Source organism: Platichthys flesus, chromosome 11 (assembly GCF_949316205.1).
Source record: "Platichthys flesus chromosome 11, fPlaFle2.1, whole genome shotgun sequence".
Taxonomy (NCBI): Eukaryota; Metazoa; Chordata; class Actinopteri; order Pleuronectiformes; family Pleuronectidae; genus Platichthys; species Platichthys flesus.
Window position 1 is genome coordinate 1,262,205 of NC_084955.1, and position 18,013 is coordinate 1,280,217.

The 18,013-nt window shown below is 38.9% G+C and overlaps 1 protein-coding gene across 1 annotated transcript in view; it reads right to left on the minus strand.

The window, feature by feature from the left end:
• Positions 1-18,013, minus strand: part of LOC133965264 (intermembrane lipid transfer protein VPS13B-like) — a 304,206-nt gene that overhangs the window by 120,456 nt on the left and 165,737 nt on the right. Inside the window, 4 exon segments of the mRNA XM_062399726.1 lie at positions 12,371-12,482; positions 12,917-13,073; positions 13,289-13,561; positions 14,389-14,530. Coding sequence (XP_062255710.1) covers positions 12,371-12,482; positions 12,917-13,073; positions 13,289-13,561; positions 14,389-14,530 — 684 coding nt within the window.

Here is an 18,013-nt window from a genome sequence, read left to right on the forward strand (position 1 = left end):
TCTCTCAAACCTGTGGCTGAAGTAATATGACTGACATTCACACACGCACTCATACACACAATGTCTATAAATTACAATACTTACGGGTACTATAGAACCATATATGGGAACATGTAAGTACTAATTCTACTAACGTCTGTGTGTATAAGGAACCCCTACGATATGCAGTACGTTCATTATTAATAAAAAATAAATAAACAAGCAACCAGCGCTTGTGTTGCCCTCCGTCATTGCAGCGACATTTATAGAATCACTCTTATTTGACAAATTGCCTTCAAAGTAAAACCATATCAATTGTTTTGTTGCTGCATTACCTATATCGAGCTGAATAACAGAGCTTTATTATATATTATAAAATGTTAGGGTCAGTTGGGATTCGAACATGGGTCTCCCATGTAGTATATGGATTGCCTACCACTGAGCTACGAGGGGTGATGACTCAGATGCAGAGACAGACACAGACGATTTATTTGTAGGGATTCAAAAAAGGTTTCTTTACTTGGGTAAGGCAGAGGATTCCACACGGTTTGTACAGCAACTCAAAATACCTCCAGACAACTAAAAACAAAGTCTGGGCCATTTAACAGAGTAAACTAAGGATGTCCAAAAACAGGTAACAAAAAGATCTCAAGAACAAAAAAGGTTCAACACAGGAATAGTATCTAAAGCAGGTTCTCTGAGCAACTCACGTAACTTAACTCAAGGGTGTCAATTTCAAGACTGCAAACACAAAGAAGATCTACCTTCAAGTCTGTTTGGACCTCCTGCAGTTGTAATGTGCCTCATATTTCACAAGCATTAGGCAATGACAGCATTGTTTTCTCATGGCTCTCTTTCTTAAAGTAGACTTTTGTTCTTTCATACTTCAGCCTGATCTTCCGATTGCCTATGCTCTTGTTACATGTTCTACTGTATGACCTACTGATAACTGTAACTTGGCAGCAGACTACAGACCCCGACCACAATTACAAAAATATGTATATGACATTCTTAAAAAATGTTTTATGTATACATAACCTATGTATATGGGTTTATTTTTGCTGAAGAAATAGTACAATGCAAGGCCACACAAACAATTCTTTCTCTGAATGTAGTGATTCAGACTAGCTGTACATATCAACACATGGGTCAAGTACAGCAATTCTAAATAAATCCTGTGGAAAGAAACTAGTCAAAGTGGAGACACACTGACTAGTAACTATTTCCAGTATTCCTAAATTCCATCTTGCAGTCCACCTGGCCTTCCATACTGCAGTCTGAGTGGCCAGTGAGTGTCCCTGTCAGTACAATGACCGCTTCAAACAAACTAAACAGGATGCTAGAACATCAACATGTCAAGAGCAGGGAGAAAAGGAACTAAAACATCATAACGCACAAGGCTGGGGTCGGAGAAGGCACATACACAAAACATAGGCACATACACATGTACACACACACTAACGGACACCACACTTTGACAGGGTATGTGTGTGTTTTACATGCTACAGTTGAGCACAGAGCTTCCTAGGTTGGTGGTATGGGTGTATTCTTGGAAGCCTTGTATCCTGCTTCAGGATGAAACATTTACTCTCGCACCCATATAGGCCCACTCATTGAGGCTGAAGTCCTGAAGCCAGGTGGTCAACCCCTGGATCAGGCCCTTTTATGAGTACAGGACAGCTGAGGGGTGATCCCTCTTGCCTTTGTCAGCATGCACTCTGACTTGACTGAGAGCAGTGTGCCAAAACACAAGAGCAGTTTCCAGGAAGCTCTCAAGTACGTTCTGTCACCCTGAGTGCCACCAAATAAGGGATGAAAAACTGCCAGATGTCAAAAAAAAAAAAAAGACAAGGCAGTTGTTGGGAATTCATAGAGTGGGGGTGTTGGCTTTGCAATGGGAAGGGTTCACACGTGAAGGGAGTAACTGTAATACACAGATTTAGAGCTTGCTCACACAGCTTGAATGCGAGTACCATGAGGGACATATTGTTACCAAAATTAAAAAAGGTTTATTTTCTGGTAAGAATTAAAAGTTAATGTATACCTGCAGGTGGTGCAGGAGAAAACCAGACAATAATATGTATGGCCTAACCTTTAAGGATCATTAAGGATCAAATGTAATTATTGTTATCCACCCATTACATACAAATGTATCATATTAGCCTATGGGGGATGTCAAATTGAAAGTTACAAAATTATACATGTCCACATCAAATGTATTAGATATCTCTCCAAAAATGATGAAGTAATTTCAGGCTGTACCAAAGTGCTGGACCAGTGAACCCAAAGAACAACAGGCCAACATTGCATCCCAGACATCCACTGCACTTTGCGCCAAGAAAGAGAGGAAAATAATAAGTTGTGGTTTACTCGTTTGATTCCCCTCTATGCATACAAACGTCCATAAAAATGTAGAGCAGGCCCATGCTGAGGCTTTCTCTCTCCAAATCCCCTTAAACCTCTAACTGCAGGCAGAGGAATACAAGTGTTGTGGTGCAATCTTCTCAGAGAGCAGAGGGCCTGAGAATAACATCACAGAGGCCACAGATATTTATGGAATGAACCGCAGGCTGTACACAGAAGTCAGCAGACACCACAACAAAGCACACAATAAGCTGTATACAGCTCCCTTCTCATATACAGAACAAGAGACCAGTGGCTAAACACAAAGTGTAGAGGTCTGGTGAAGAGAGAGAGAGAGAGAGAGAGAGAGAGATGATATAATACAGAGCTAAATAAAAAGCAATCACGAAGTACTGAGACCTCTGCTTTTTGCACACTGTATTTAATGTACTTAAAAATGTATTCCTGCCCATCAATTTACACTCATTAACCAGTGGTCAGATTCCATTTCATAATTCACTCTAGACAGAAACTGAGCCACGAAGTCCAAGAAACACTTGGTCTGTAGGAAAAACTTGGGCGTCCAGCCAGACGTAATGCCCAGACAAGAAGGGACTTGGTCAGGGAAGTGACCAATAATTCGACACTCCACTGAAAACAATCTCAGAAGCACATTATCAATCAGACCTTTATGATAGAGTGGTCGGTAGCCACTTTGAGTAAAAGGCACTTGACATTTGGTTATGTTTACCAAATGGCATTTAAAAGACTTTGAAAGAATGAGGAAAAAGATCATCCGGTCTGACAAGAGAAAAAATTAACCACTATGGCAGACTACAAACACTATGTCTGGTAAATCAGGTACTGCTTATTGTCTGGCTAATATGATCCCTATAGTGAAGAATATTGGAGGCAGCATCATGAGGGTGCTTGTCAGAAATGCAATGCAGCCTAACACAGAGAGTTTCTTGAAGAAATCCTGCTGTGGATTTTAGTTGACCGGAGACTAGGTTGATGTTTTAACTTTCAATATGATAATAACCCAAAGCATATAGCCAATATGTATGGGGCTTTAGGACAAGTATCTGCTGTCCTTGAGAGGCCCAGTCGAAGTCCAAACCCATTCAATCTGTCAGAGCTTAAATAGATCGCTCAGGAAGAACGGGTTAAACTAGGTGTACATAGCTTGTTGAGAGTCACCCAAGAAAACTCCAAGCCGTAATCGTTGCAGAAGGGGCAAGTATTAAAAGTAAATATAGATTTTCAAAACATTTGCAAAAATTACCTGTAGATCCTGTTTTTACTTTGTCATTGTTGATTATTGAGTGTATTAATGGGCATACATTAATGTTAAAAGTCCGTATTTATAAAGCACTTTTCTAGTCTTGATGACGACTCAAAGCGCTTTAAAGTACAGTTTTAAATTCACCCATTCACATCATTCATACAGTGCATCTATGGGCAGCACTTTTTCAATGAGGGGTAATTCGGGGTTCATTATCTTGCCCAAGGACATGCAGGTGTGGAAGACTGCGATCAAACTTATGACCAAACCACTGACCATCCAGAGCCAAAAATCTATTTGAAATTAAATCTACAGCACAGTATTTACATTCGTTTTACATGTAATAATAAATTCATATTAGTTGGACAAAAGACGGATGTCAGCCTAGATAATGTGGAGTACACTCTTAAGAAAACAGATGAAGACACTGGTAGGCTTGACTGAACACAGCAGCCAGGTTCAAAGATCAACTGGTCATCCACTAACTTTAATCTGGTTTCCTCTGTTATGCTCTAGTACAGTGGTTCTCAACCTTTTTTCAGTGACGTACCCCCTTCGAAGAAAAAATTCTGAAGAGTACCCCCTAACCAGCACAAAGCCTTTTTGGTTGAAAGAAAGATGTAATGTGATTTATTAAGCCTTGTAACTAGACACATTCAAATTTAAAACTCCATCAATGTCCATAACATTGCTCATTTGTAGTGGTCTCTCTTGAACTATTTCGAAATAAAAAGATATAAAAATAACTAAAGACTTTTATTATTATCTCAATATAAATAAAGATTTGTGCACCTCAATATAATTATCAACTTAAAGTGACCTCTTTTGGAAACATAATAAAGATATGTTCTCAAACTGAACTCAAGAACTTAAATATAGTTTTATATAAAAGATTAGCTCAAAACATATTTTTTTTAATATTTATCATCTTAAAATATCTTCTTTAAGGATCGAAAAGAATGCTGACAGGTAGCTTGTTTCCGTTTGCTTCGGGGAGGCTTTTTGCATTGTGTCTTGAGATGACCTGAATTCAGAAAGTTTCCTCTTAAAAAACTCATGTTGGTTTACCAACATGACTTTCATGCTTTGTCTTGAGATACCGCTGAAGATGTGGTGGCTTAATGCCACTGTTGGCTAATCTCTCCCCACAGAAAAAACAAAAAGTGTAAATAACCCAATCTATGTTATTTTGTTTATATTGTTGAAGCGTCTTTCTGTTATTTTATTGTGAAATATTTGCTCACTTTAAAGTCATACAATTTCATTTCCGCTTTTGTATTACATGCTTTTATTTTGAAAGGGTACCGGTAGAGACGCGGACTTCTTGTTATGAATCATTAACTTCACTTTTACGTTTTAGCGCCCCTCCGAAGAGGCACAAGCTCTCACGGTGTTGTTTAGGGAAGGCTCTCTGCTCTGGTTTCGCCTTCTTTGGTACTTGTCCCTCTGTGTTTCAGCAGCATTGCTGCTGCACTTCAACTCGACTGTTGATGTTTTCAAGGCAGGTGATGACAGGTGATGACAGGTGGCGTGTGCCAGGTTGGGTCAAACCATCGGTATGGGGGAGACTCCGATTTTTTAGGATAATTAAATTGAAAAGCCTACTGAATATACAATTTTGTTCATGAACTTACACTTATATTTTATTGAATATTTGTTAAATAACTATTTTTCAAGGATTTTTGAATGGATGCTAATTTTAAATATATAAAAAAAAAATCTCAAGTACCCCCTGGAATACCTTCAAGTACCCCCAGGGGTACGCGTACCCCCATTTGAGAATCACTGCTCTAGTAACACTAGCTCCACTAACCTGTAAACTAAGTCTTCCCATCTCTCTTTAATCTTTCAGGGAAAATGGGATAAACAGCCTGCATGATATGTTTACTGTGTCAACTGGGAGACATAAAAGTATATCAATCACAATGGTTCCCATAGAAAAGAAAGAGAAATATCACTTAACGATGGGGGAAATAATCAACCTTAAACGACAGTATTCAGTGCAGAGTCTAAACTTCCTAAACACATTGTCTTAGAATTGTTTCAACATAAGCCCTTATGAATTGAATTTCCAGTCTCATCAGTCAGCTCTGTGCAGCCTTTCCTGTCTGAATTAAAACATAAATTCCAGAGCAAACTTTAATAAAAAGAGGCGTATGATTTACTCTGTGTTACAGCTATCCCCATTTTAAAACAATTTCATGTTGCATTAATCCTGATTGTCAAGGCAATGTGAAATATATCCTCTGCGTTTACCAGCAACAGGTGTTTCATTTGCTGGACTGACAAAAAGCAATGTTTATTCTGGCTGACCCTCAATCATTGCTTATTTTATCTTCTTTCTCCCGAGAGAAAAGGAATAACATGGGCGTACATCTAAAGTATGAGAGTAGAAGAAAGGATTAAAAGAAAGGCATAGAAACAAGCGGAGCTAAATGATTTACAAGTGACGAAGAAAGGTCTATTGCTAATCATCTCAACCACAAGTCTCGCTGTTTACGAGGCACAAACTGAGCACAGTACGAATGAAGCACAGGCTTTACTTCACACTATTAGCCACTTTACCTCTGTTTGACTGCTGGGTGGGTCTGTTATAAGGCTCTTCTGTTGTTTGGCTCTGGTTCAACACATTTTCATGGCTCAGTGCCATTTCCAGTTTTCTGTCCTAATAGCTTAGATTGACAACTGCATTATGATGATTGAACATTTGTCTTTAACACAATAAAACAAGACTCTTTAGGACAAACATGTTGTATCAAAAGGGACTTCTTGAAAAAACTGGTATTTATATCAGAGTCATGAGAGGTGCAGTAATAGCATCAATATACATAAATCAACTAAAAGATCAGAAGAGCAAGTTCACCAAAAAAGGACCAATGCAATTAAAGAGATTTACTCAGTCGGTTTGGTTTTGCCCACAGTTCTGTGTTAATGACACACTGCCATATTTTCACAAAAAGACAAAATTTAGAATAGCGAGAGGGTAGACTATATGGAATTAAGATCTTCTGATTATATTTTTAAAGCCTGAAAGTAAAGACAGAAATAGATAAAGAGAGCGTTATTTCAAATGGACCATGTTTGGCTGGGTAATCCCTGCAGACAACATCTTAACTGCATAATGTTACACTGCGTAGTGTACACAGTGCTTCAAGTGCACAGTGCATATGAATACTTGAAGCACTGTGTACTAATACACTATGCCAGCAGATAGTTATTTCCAACATAACTTCTTTAAGCTATACTATTACAAAACTTATTTCTGGTCCATCCAAAATGTTCACTTAGGAATGTGGCTCTTCCTTTATGCTGCTCTGCAAAGGCAGTTTAAAAGAATCACATTAAAGTCGTCTTTTATGCTCTTGATACAGATATAACCACAATTGCCATCACTGCCTCAGAGAAGAGTTTATCATTAAACCTGCTCGGCAGCTAGGGGAGTTTTTAAACCAACTCCTAAATCAGAGTATAAGTGTAGGTCCTGGGTGTCACTGTGTGTGGCCCAAGCAGCTCTTCTCCTCCACTGCAGCAGCGAAGCTAAGCCGGCACACTTTTCACTGGTGTAAACAAACGGGGAAATGGGGTACTTGGCAGCCGACTAAAGTGAGTGATGAGGCAAGTGTGCACTGAAGCATCTAATGAATCATTTGCTGGGAACTTTGGGTTTTATGAGGAAAAGAAAGAATAGGAGAAAGACATGACAGAAGGAGACCAGCTGAAGAGTATATACAAAAGAATGGCATTACATATTTAAAGAAAATAAAGAAAGAGAGCTGCAGCTGTCACACAGACGCCTGAGAGGATCATTCATAGTTTTCCCCCCAATGTGAGGACAAGAGATATTAATGAATAAAACTCATAGGGTCTCCTAATCCTACCACTAGCACAACAGCAGCAGCTGTATGTGAACCCCAGTGACCGCTGGTGAATTTACTGAGGTGTCTGTTGATGCTGTGACAGGTTTGCACCTTTGAACAGACATGATGTGCTGAAGGTCTTTAAGTAGCTTTGTTCTACACCCTGCATTCACCCCTCATTCACTTCTAATGCCTCAATTTAATAAAAATGGAAGTGCTACCTCTGCTTCTACTACTGAATAAATAAACCTGACTAAAAACCAGTTAGATTTGTATTTATTATGGAACAGATCTAATGTCTTGTAACTCTTTAACTAAATTGCCCATTACAGCCGACTGTTCCAAGAAGTGAACCCAACAATTGTTTTACATAATTTCCATATGGTTAAATGTTTATGGTGATATATTGGGAATAAGTTGTGTGTGCAAGTCATAATTAGTGGTAATATGTCATGAAAGCCACTTCTGAAACCTGCATCATTTTAGTACAATGATTATTTAGGGAAACAGAGAGGAAAAGCCAGAGTGGAAGGAAATAACAAATACATGAAAAAAAGGAAAGAAAGAGATTGAAGCATGGAGACGAGCTGTTCAGACCTTCAGGGAGAAGGGTACAAAGGAATTAGACACAAATAGGAGTAGGATGAAACATCACATGAAACATTAAAAAAGAAAGATAGGGGGAAGGAAGGGGGAGGAAATAAAGCTAGAAATAAGGAATAGAAGAAAGAAATATATCAGTGGGTTATGAAGATTCGAAAAAAAAAACATAGGATGAGGAAACAATGTAGGGAGAGAAAAGAGGGATGTACAAAAAGGCTACACCAAGAACAGTCATACTTTGGAGTATTTGAAGTGTTTTAGAAAAACACCAAGGAGGAGGGAGTGAAATAGAGACCATTGATACAACCACATCATGTTGACTTGGCGCTGCATCACCACTGACACAGCAGCCTCATCCGCTGTTACCAGGGCTGTTAAGCAGGCATATGCATCAAAACTAAAAAACTACAACCATATTTTGCAGCAGTGGGATGCTCCGCAAGGCTCTCCTTTGACAGAACATGAGGTAACTTGAGGAAGTGATGGAATTTAGAGCTGTGTCATCTAGGTGTGGGTATGTTGGGAAATAAGCAAATTATTTTAAGATACAAACACAAGCACACACATACACGGAGAATCGTGCACTCAGTTAACAAAAATGCCTTTATTTAAATGAGGATAGTTTTATGGATAATACTCCAATCATTTGTTAGATAAAACTCTTTTGCTCACAAATTAATCAGGACAGCCAAATCAAAATTTCGTACATGTTCGAACATTAACATTAAAAGGCCATGCGTAGGAGTGAATGCATTTTTAAGATTGTTTGAAATCCCCCTTCCATCAGTGAGTGTTTATTCTGTACATTTTTTAAACATGCAATCTGTCAATCAAACTCATTTTATGCAATTGTTGCCCGAGTTTGCGAGTGAGCAGGATTTGAATTCCTATCACCTGCCCTATTTTCAAAGTCTAAACTACTTTCCTTCATTTTATGACAAAGGAGTAATCCTTTTTTGAGTCCTTCATCAGTCTCATTATAGTATTGCATTAGGGCATTAAAGCGTCATAGTAATTATAATAGTAATGTACCTAACATCTATATGAACTACATATTAACTTAGTATTTGTATATTAACCTGTTATATATTTCCAGCTTAAATAACAACTACAGCAATAATATAATTTTTTATAGAGACACATTTCTTACTGTTGATTATAAACCGTATTATACTGTCATAAGTTATGCCTATTTAGCATTTATTGATTGAAGTTATTGCAGTTTAAATCAATTTTAGGCCATGATATCGGCAAATACATAAACTTTTTTAACCCCTCAGAGAAATAACATGAATGTTGGCCCCTATAGGGAAACTCAATCTTCTTGTGGTATTTGTAAGAGTGGTCCTCTTTCGCCCCAGCCCACGAGAAGCTTTCAATTAAGTGTTCCATGAGTGAAAAAAATTCTCACTGGAAAAACCAGGAGGGACAGAGAGACAATGAAAGAAAATAGGAGTGGGGAGTAAAAGATCTGTGAGATTTTGCAGCGGGCCCAAAACCACAAGAAAGTCAGGGCTGAATGCATATTGGACATTCCCTGGGCCGACTCTCATGTACTTGGAAAAAGCCGACTTTTTCAAGACAGGAAAATGATTTCAGCTGTGTAAATTGACAGTGGCCTTGTAGCTGAAGATGAAGAGGGAGAAAGAGGGGAAGCGTGAAGCACTGTGTCATAATTCCTGCTTGGTTAAGAGGCCCCTGGGGACCTTCTCCTTCAGGGAAACGAAATTTAACATCATATGATCAAATGAAGCTGTGTTAATTGTTACCAATTGAATCTGGAGGGGAATATCAACTTATTTCTACAGCTTTACAGTCAAACTGGTTTATTTTGAATTCTTTGAAGACATACATCTACACTGCATTATAAATACACAGTGTACCCGAAACATGTTAAGGCTGAAAGGGAAGTTGGGAAGGTTTGAAGGGTTTGTAGAAGACTTTCAAGATATGCTCAGGATATTAACACATGCTTGCTATTTTATCCTTCACTCTACCCAGGGTGTTATTACAGTTAACCCTGGACAATGTGAGGTAATCATTTCATGTATAGAATACAGAGATGGCAGACCTGCTTAGGTCAGTCATTCGCTTTTGAGAATGTGTGGTTATTAGTGGTGAGCTTTAAGCAGAATTGCAACAAATGTCTAGAAGGCGTGAAAGACACTATTCATTTCTATTGCTTCATTTGGTTACAGGGAGGGCTTTTGAATCATGTGACTCATCCGAAATTGGAGGGCAGATGTGAACAGGGAAGGTGGTGAGATAATGCATGGTTAGGAACGGAAGAATGAACACAGAGAGCGGTCGGACATAATTCCTGGGTTTCACTGCAGAGAGGGAAGTGGTGGTTTTTGGCTTCTGTGTGCAGAGTTTAAGGGGGTGAATGAATGTGGGTTTATTTGTACACATGACCATGTCTGCTGTTAGTGTTTGTGAGAGATAATACATTATGTATTTTGTGTACATTTTGCATGTAGAGTATTTGGACTGAGTGTGGGCAAGTTTTTTGTTTGCAAATGCACATGTGCTTGACTGTGTTAACTGCATGCCTGTGTATGTCTAGAAGGCTACACAGTGGTATGTGTGTTCAGGTCAGGGCTGAGCATCTTGTGAAGCAATCTACTTGGACACCAGAATCACAGAGCCAACAATATTACTGGCCAGTATGGGGTAAAATTGCATGACTGGTCTAACAGTTTTTTTTTTTTGTAAAATTCTGAGAGAAACTCAAGCTTAATTTTGATGCCTACAAGATCACCATTTATCATCTGAGATGATAATAACATGGCAAACATGTCAACAAGATAAATGTAGGCAAAGTTTCCATGGTGATGTAGAAGTTAGCTGTGCTAACTTCTACCAAAACAAACAACAAACATTTCAGTGCAGTACACTTTGTGAAACTAGAGGGGATTACAAATTACCAACCAAAAGTCCCTGCAAAACTGTAGCTATGGTTACCGATCAATACCTTCCTTTCTCCAGTACATCAAATGAGTAAATGAAAGACTGAGAGGAAGACATCTTGGGTACTCTGGGAGAAATCTGGACATGGTTGGAAAGAGTGTGGTAGTTCTCTCAGTCTTGCCTTGTTGGTTACACATTGCCCGTAGGCCTAGATCCCATCTGCCTCCCTGCTCTATACACTCTCTCTACATATGACACTTCCACTAACTGAAGGCAGAAATAACGTCTAAAGTGGCCTCTTGTCTCCTTTTGTTGTCCACCTTCCTTTCTTCTTTTTCTGCATTTTACATCTTGTGTCAGCTCACTTGCAGCTGCACAAAGCATTAGGCACCACTTTTATCTCCCTCATTACATGTGTTTGCCAGCTCCATATCTGCCCATTCACACAACTGCTCCCTCTCTCTCTAACACACACTGTTGGGCTGCGGTTTAGAGGCAGTTATGACACAATCCAGATTCTTTTAGTTGCCTATAGTAGGGAAATGTGTTTTGCACTGAACTATTTCTCTCAGAAGTCTAGATTTTCCCTGCCGAGCAGCTTTGATCCACATGGCATGGGAGGCTTGTGTCAACAGTTTTGTGTTTCAGCTGTAGGGCCCAGCAGTGCCCCAAGGTGTCACTCAATGCACTCTGTCATTACAGGGGCACCTTAGCCACAATGCAGCGCTGTCAATTGTTGTACCCCGAAAATCTCCCATGAGACAGCAAATATCATGAAGGAATGAACGTGCACCCATGTACAGGCACATAGACACCAAAAGTTTTCTGGAGTGTGATTGAGGCTAGACAAACTTTAGTGGCACTCTTAATGAACTGTGGTCACAAGTTTGTTGTTGTTCTTATACAACCAGTCAGCGTTGTGCGCAATTTCGAAGCACAATGTGAAAAAGCTATGCAGGTGTGATGTGATTTAAGATAGATTTCAGTGTGATGAGGTTTCAAATATGACACTAATGATGTAAAACATCACCTTGTATTAGAGACATAGGACAAACATATAGTATAAGCTATCATAAGTAAACACAGGAGAAGGTAGTAGTAGTAGTAGTAGAAAAGTTGTAAAAAAAGGTTTAAATAATATAATTATTAATATGCTATGCAAGGGATATTATTTGCATCTGTGGAACTTTAATGTTTTGCATCAATTTAGAAATTAATTACATGGCTTAATAGTTAAGTGTGATGAAATATACATCATTTTAAAACTAAATACTAAATGTATCCCTTTAACAGAGCCTTAAATCCACATTTTTCCTCATTTAAATATATATTTACCAGTCAACCACAAAGACAAATGTCTCACAAGTTTCAGTGAAAGGAAAACATGTCTTACTGGTAGATGTCTTTTCGCAGCACAGTGCGGGTCAGTGGGTTATCGGCCTGAGGAGCCATGCTGAGGGAACCCATCTTTAACACCAGGGTGTCCTCTTGTTTCACTTGGAGATCTACAGAGAGAGAAACATAGACACACACACATACAGCATTTTTAATAACGTCTTTCATGAATTACTAAAAAATTATTATATTGGCTAATGTGTTCACTGTATCTTACATGGACTTAAAAGTGCAGCCTTACCACCATTAGTCTTCACAATTCTAAATGAATAAATACATTTGCTACAATTATTTTAGATTCTGTAGGAGTGTATATAACTGTGGTTGTTTCTTCACAGCCTCAGATATTTATTTTTGCAAATGTCTCGGAAAATACCAAAACAATATGGTTGGTCTGCTATGTCTTCTCAACCATGACAGGGACTTCTTATAAATATCCCACAGTCTTGAAAACACAGCCTGTGACATAATGTTGTCCTATTGTTGTTAAATGTTACAATAGGTAAACAAGTGTAATTCCAAACGAGACAAGTAATTGTCTGACCTGATTCTGGATCTTTGTCTTGTACTCCAGGACAGAAGACCCTTATCACACTGGTGTTGATGTACATGAGAGGTAAACAACGAGAAGTCAGCATGTGGCTTCTCATTGGCTGGCCAGCAGACTTCCCACACTCTCTGTAGCGTCTTGGCACCCTTGCCTACAAAGACATGAAATCAAAAGTATATGTCATTTCAAAGGATCTTAACCATAAGCTTTGTTGTTTTTTTGGCTGGTTCAAATAAGGAAATGAATCCTGATCATGGAAAAAACTAATAAAATACATTAAACAATTTCACTAAGGCAAGAAAATAAAAAATAAAAACATTTCCTTCCAGCAGTTACGTCGTTTTTAGAACCAACAGTCTTTTCTACCTGGAGAACCCCTGCAACAGTAGCCAGTAATGGACAGGAGAGCACAACATCAAAAGGCTGGGCTGTCAGCAGTATTTCTCTGAGGAACTGAGGTGAGCTGTCGGCCAGTGGATCGCTGGTCAATCGCTGGCTGGCAGTAGTCCCACTACTGCGTGTCGGCCGCTCAGACCGAGTGGTGAGTTTGTGACGGACATTTTTGGTGACAGCCTGAGTGTAGGTGATTGACAGGAAGCCATGTTGCTGGTGAGAGCCCTCCAGGACTTTGGATGCCGTCTGACCAGTGGTGAGACAGGACAAATCACACACATGAATTTTCAACACATACAGCAAAAACCTCAACTGTTCAGTGTTAATTTTGTCTGATTTCTGTGATGATAGTTAAGCTTGGCTAAAAAAAATCTCTATATTTAACATTACTATTCAAATCATGATACAGATCCTTTTGGTAGATCTAGAAATTTATTCTTAGCAATGCCCTATTTAAAATTTGGAATTTCGAAGGCCAGGTTTAGCTGTACCACTTGCATTTTAGTAGAATTTAACCTTAGAACTCAGCCAAAATAAAAAAGACACACCCTCTGTGTATTACTTTAAAAAGTAAAGTTGAAGTAACTTGCTATACAGGAGGGCTTCAGACAATATATTCATTTTCTTTGCAGTAATTTAGATTGGATCAAGGCATCAATCCCTTTAATACAGGGTATTAATGGAGATGCAGCTGTTTTCTTAGGCTGAATTGTTCAGAGTTAAGTTAGTTAAGTATCATTTAAATACCCATTAAAAGACATCCATTCACACATCACTGTGTGATCAAAAAGAAGGTAGATTTGTTTGGGGGTAAAACCTGCAAAACATCCATTAACAGTGGGCTTACTACCTGTCGAAAAATGAAACTATTAACTGAAAAATTGCTCAAAGTATAAAATAATGAGTTCATTGGGAAACATACTTGTAAAAAGTTAAACATTTAAAAAATGTTTGAATTCAATTTAGAGCAATTGTGTCTCAAATATCTCTGAGGATCAAACATCCCTTTTATTTTAGGCCACTGTTGATGGAGGATATGCAGGATCAACTAAAAATAACTAGTGGAATCTTACAGGAGGGAAAAAGCCAGAGAAGTGGCTGAAAGATTCTTGCTTGCTGACGGGTCTGACCAACACAGTGCGTCTGTTCAGCTTGTCAGTGCAAGAGAGGACCACTCCTCCACAGCTGCCTGAGCTCCGAACACCATCCTCCATACTGGAGGCAAGGAGAGGGAAAGAGGAGGAAGAGAAAACAGAAGTAGAGAGGAGCAGAGATGACAAAAAGACACGGGAAAGGGGAGAAAAGGAAGAAAAGCATGACACATGGAAGAGTTTTTGGAAAAATTAATGACAGAATAAATTAAAAAGTGAGGATTGGTCTCATACTATCCAGCACAAATAACACTAGAAAATGTGTTTGATTCTAGGGTGACAAGTGTTTTTTAATAAAGAAAAAAATCCATTTTAGACAAGATTTAAAAAAAGTTGTTTAATTGTGTTGATTGTGTAATTCAAGAGCGTAACTAGTTGAACAATGTCCAACACAAATTTCATTTGTTAGGTACCAGTATAAGACCATCTCCACAATAAGATTTCTTCAAAAAGAGAATGGAGGCCTATGTCAAGGTCTCCTGCCACAACCCCAGTGAGGTCCAAAAGACTAAAGACCCCTTTCCCAGTATTGGTTTAAGTTTTGGATCCAACAGATAAGACACAAACGCACACGAGTGGATGTCACCCAATTTTCTTTGCTTGATTATTTAGCCAATCAGAGCCACTGGAGAGACAGGGGTATGACCCTTTGTATTTATATTTTTCCCATTTTCCTCAAAATTATAAGGTATGGTATTAAGGTTTAAGTACACAGACTTATAGCCAAAACCTGTGTTTCCTTATCATGACCTCATCTGTTTTCCTGTCTGTCCAGTATCAGAAGAGATGAGTGATCTTGATTAGGAACAGCAGAATGGCAGAGGCACTGTATAAAGAAGCCTAAGGCTGCTATTGCTGCTGGGACACAGGCAGAAGCCTCACCGCGGCTGTCTCCTTGCACTGTAGAATGAGTCCTTCACAGTGGCCTGAGTGCCTTTCATGCCCTGGCCTAGAGAGACACACACGGCCAAACTTTAATCGGGCATCTGGGACTATTAATGCTGCAGTTACAGTTCCTGATAATATCTATTTAATGGCAACAGTACTTAAAAAGTTACATTTAGATAAGTTAACCACAGACTGATACTGACATTCTTATCGAAGTTTCACAGCCTAGTGGCATGCATCAAATTCAGCATAAAATAACAGTTTCCTTTCTAATTGAGACAATTCTTTGAGATGGTGATAACATGTGTTTTAGTTCAATAATGTAAAGTTATGATTTGTAACATTAGATTTCTATAAGTGTTCATCTAAGCAGAGAGCACCTGTAAAGAAAAAATGAAATGAAGTTAATGAAAACAGACACAATAACTCACTCAGCAGTACCACAAAAACATAAAACATACTTTTTATAAAACACACACACACACACACACACACACACACACACACACACGCACACACACAAGCAGAGGTGTATAAAGTACTTGAAAGCCATACTTGAGTCAAAGTACAGATATCTCACCTTAAAAGTAAAAGTCACCCGTCAGAAAATGTCTTAAAGTAGCTCATATTAAATGTACTTAAGTATCAAAAGTAGCTGGTCTTGAAATGTAATTAAGTATCAAAAGTAAAAGTTAAGTGCTTTTTAAAGTAAGCCTATAAAGACACAAAACAACCCAAAATCATTCTCTTCAGGATTTATTTCAACTGACTAAAAACAATATGCATATAATGTAGAATTTTAGAATTTTGGAACCCCAGATGCTGAGGTTCAACTAGTATTGGGCTAGTGCATCTGATCTTCACAGCAGAATAAACAAGTGCCTGTTGTGTCTACCTAAGAACACTAATAGACCCCAGTATAACCACTGAAAAAATCTGTAAATAACACTAAACATGGACCTTTCATCTGTATCATGAATGATACACAATGCCCCTTATGATAACTCAGCGAAGGGAAACAAGATCTAGGCACACAAAATAAGATAATCATAAAGACTGAACTGAACCGAGCTCCTGCATGAGCACCTGGATAATTCTAAAGGGAATAAATGGATGGGGAATGTGCTCGCGTTGATTAAGTCCCTGCCCTTTGTTCACACATCGCTACTACCCATTGGATGGTTTAGTGAGGTCCTCGGATCGGCCCTGCCAGAGTCGGTCAGAGGGGGGATTATAACCGGTACAGCCTGCTCGACCCCGGTCGACCAAAGTAGCCCATCCAACCTCCGGACACTTTGATTCCCCCCTTCCCTCGTCATTACTCCTCAACAGAGAATTACAAGTTCAGTGAGTGAGGAGTGGGCTTAGTTGTGAGCATGCATGTTTTGCATGTATCATTTTCTGGTGTTTGAACTTTATGTTAGATATTTCTGTGTCTATGTGAATATTTCTGTAATCTCACCACTTGGCTGTAACAGTAACTAATACATATGGACCCCCCACCAGTTCATAATTCCTCTCTTCTCTCTTTGCTCCCATCGATGCAACCCTTCGCTCCCAGCCATTTGCAAAACAGCTGGAAGACATCAAATTCAAAATGTGTGTGATGCTCCTTGGCGCGACTAAAAGGTGAACTGTCACCGAAGCCCCTCTCTCTGGGTAGGGTGGGGATCGTCCCTGCATTTCAGAATCGGTAATGGTACAACTTTTCGCAAGATCTGCCTAAAATATGAAGGAGAAGAAGTTATTGAAAGTTTGGAAAACCAGAACTTCCAACATGATAGGAAACCCACAGAGTTTAATATCCAATCACTCCCTCGCAACCTTATCGCATTTTAATTTACAACCTCTGCTCCATGCATATATATATATATATTGTATTTATCAATTCCTTTGTCAATTTACTACCCTCATTTACTCCTTTACTGTCCTCCTATTTTTTATACAACAGGGCATTCATTTACCTCCAATATTTGTCACCTCTATCTAACTTTCCATTTATTTACCAAAAGTGAGATAGCTAAGGCTAAACTAAACATTTTGTCTGTCAGGTTTGATTTAATCGGACCCATTGCACACAAAACACCTGGGGTGGGTGATGAAATACCAAACAATTATCTGTTCAGAATGATTAATATGGACTCCAGCCTCTGTGGACTCGCTTGTATACGTGGATGATACAGATTAGAGTGGGCCCTGAGCCCAGAGGTCTTTCACTGTGTCCTAAACAGCCATGACTATAACCTGGCGAGGATGTTGCATTGTATCTCCCTGCCAGAACTTTGGTTTGTTAAAAGTATGTTGAGAACACGTTGTTAAATGCACATTAAACTGAAATAACCTAGAAATTAGAAAATTGACCCATTATCTATTTGGGAAGGCATAGGTCTACTACAGAGATTAAGTTTGGCTCTGTCTCAGAAGCAATTTGACACACACCTGTGAGAACCGAAAACTATGCGATGACCCACAACACCTTCACACACAAAAAAAAATTATAATAACACACATTATCATAGCTAGGGGTGGTTCTACAAACTGTACAAAACACATGTGGCCTGACAGACGATAAATAAGATGACTACAGTCAAACAGGGAGGTCTGTGAAATCCTTGCTAGACAGTCAGGTTCAAAGCCAAAACAATCACCTGAGTCCCAC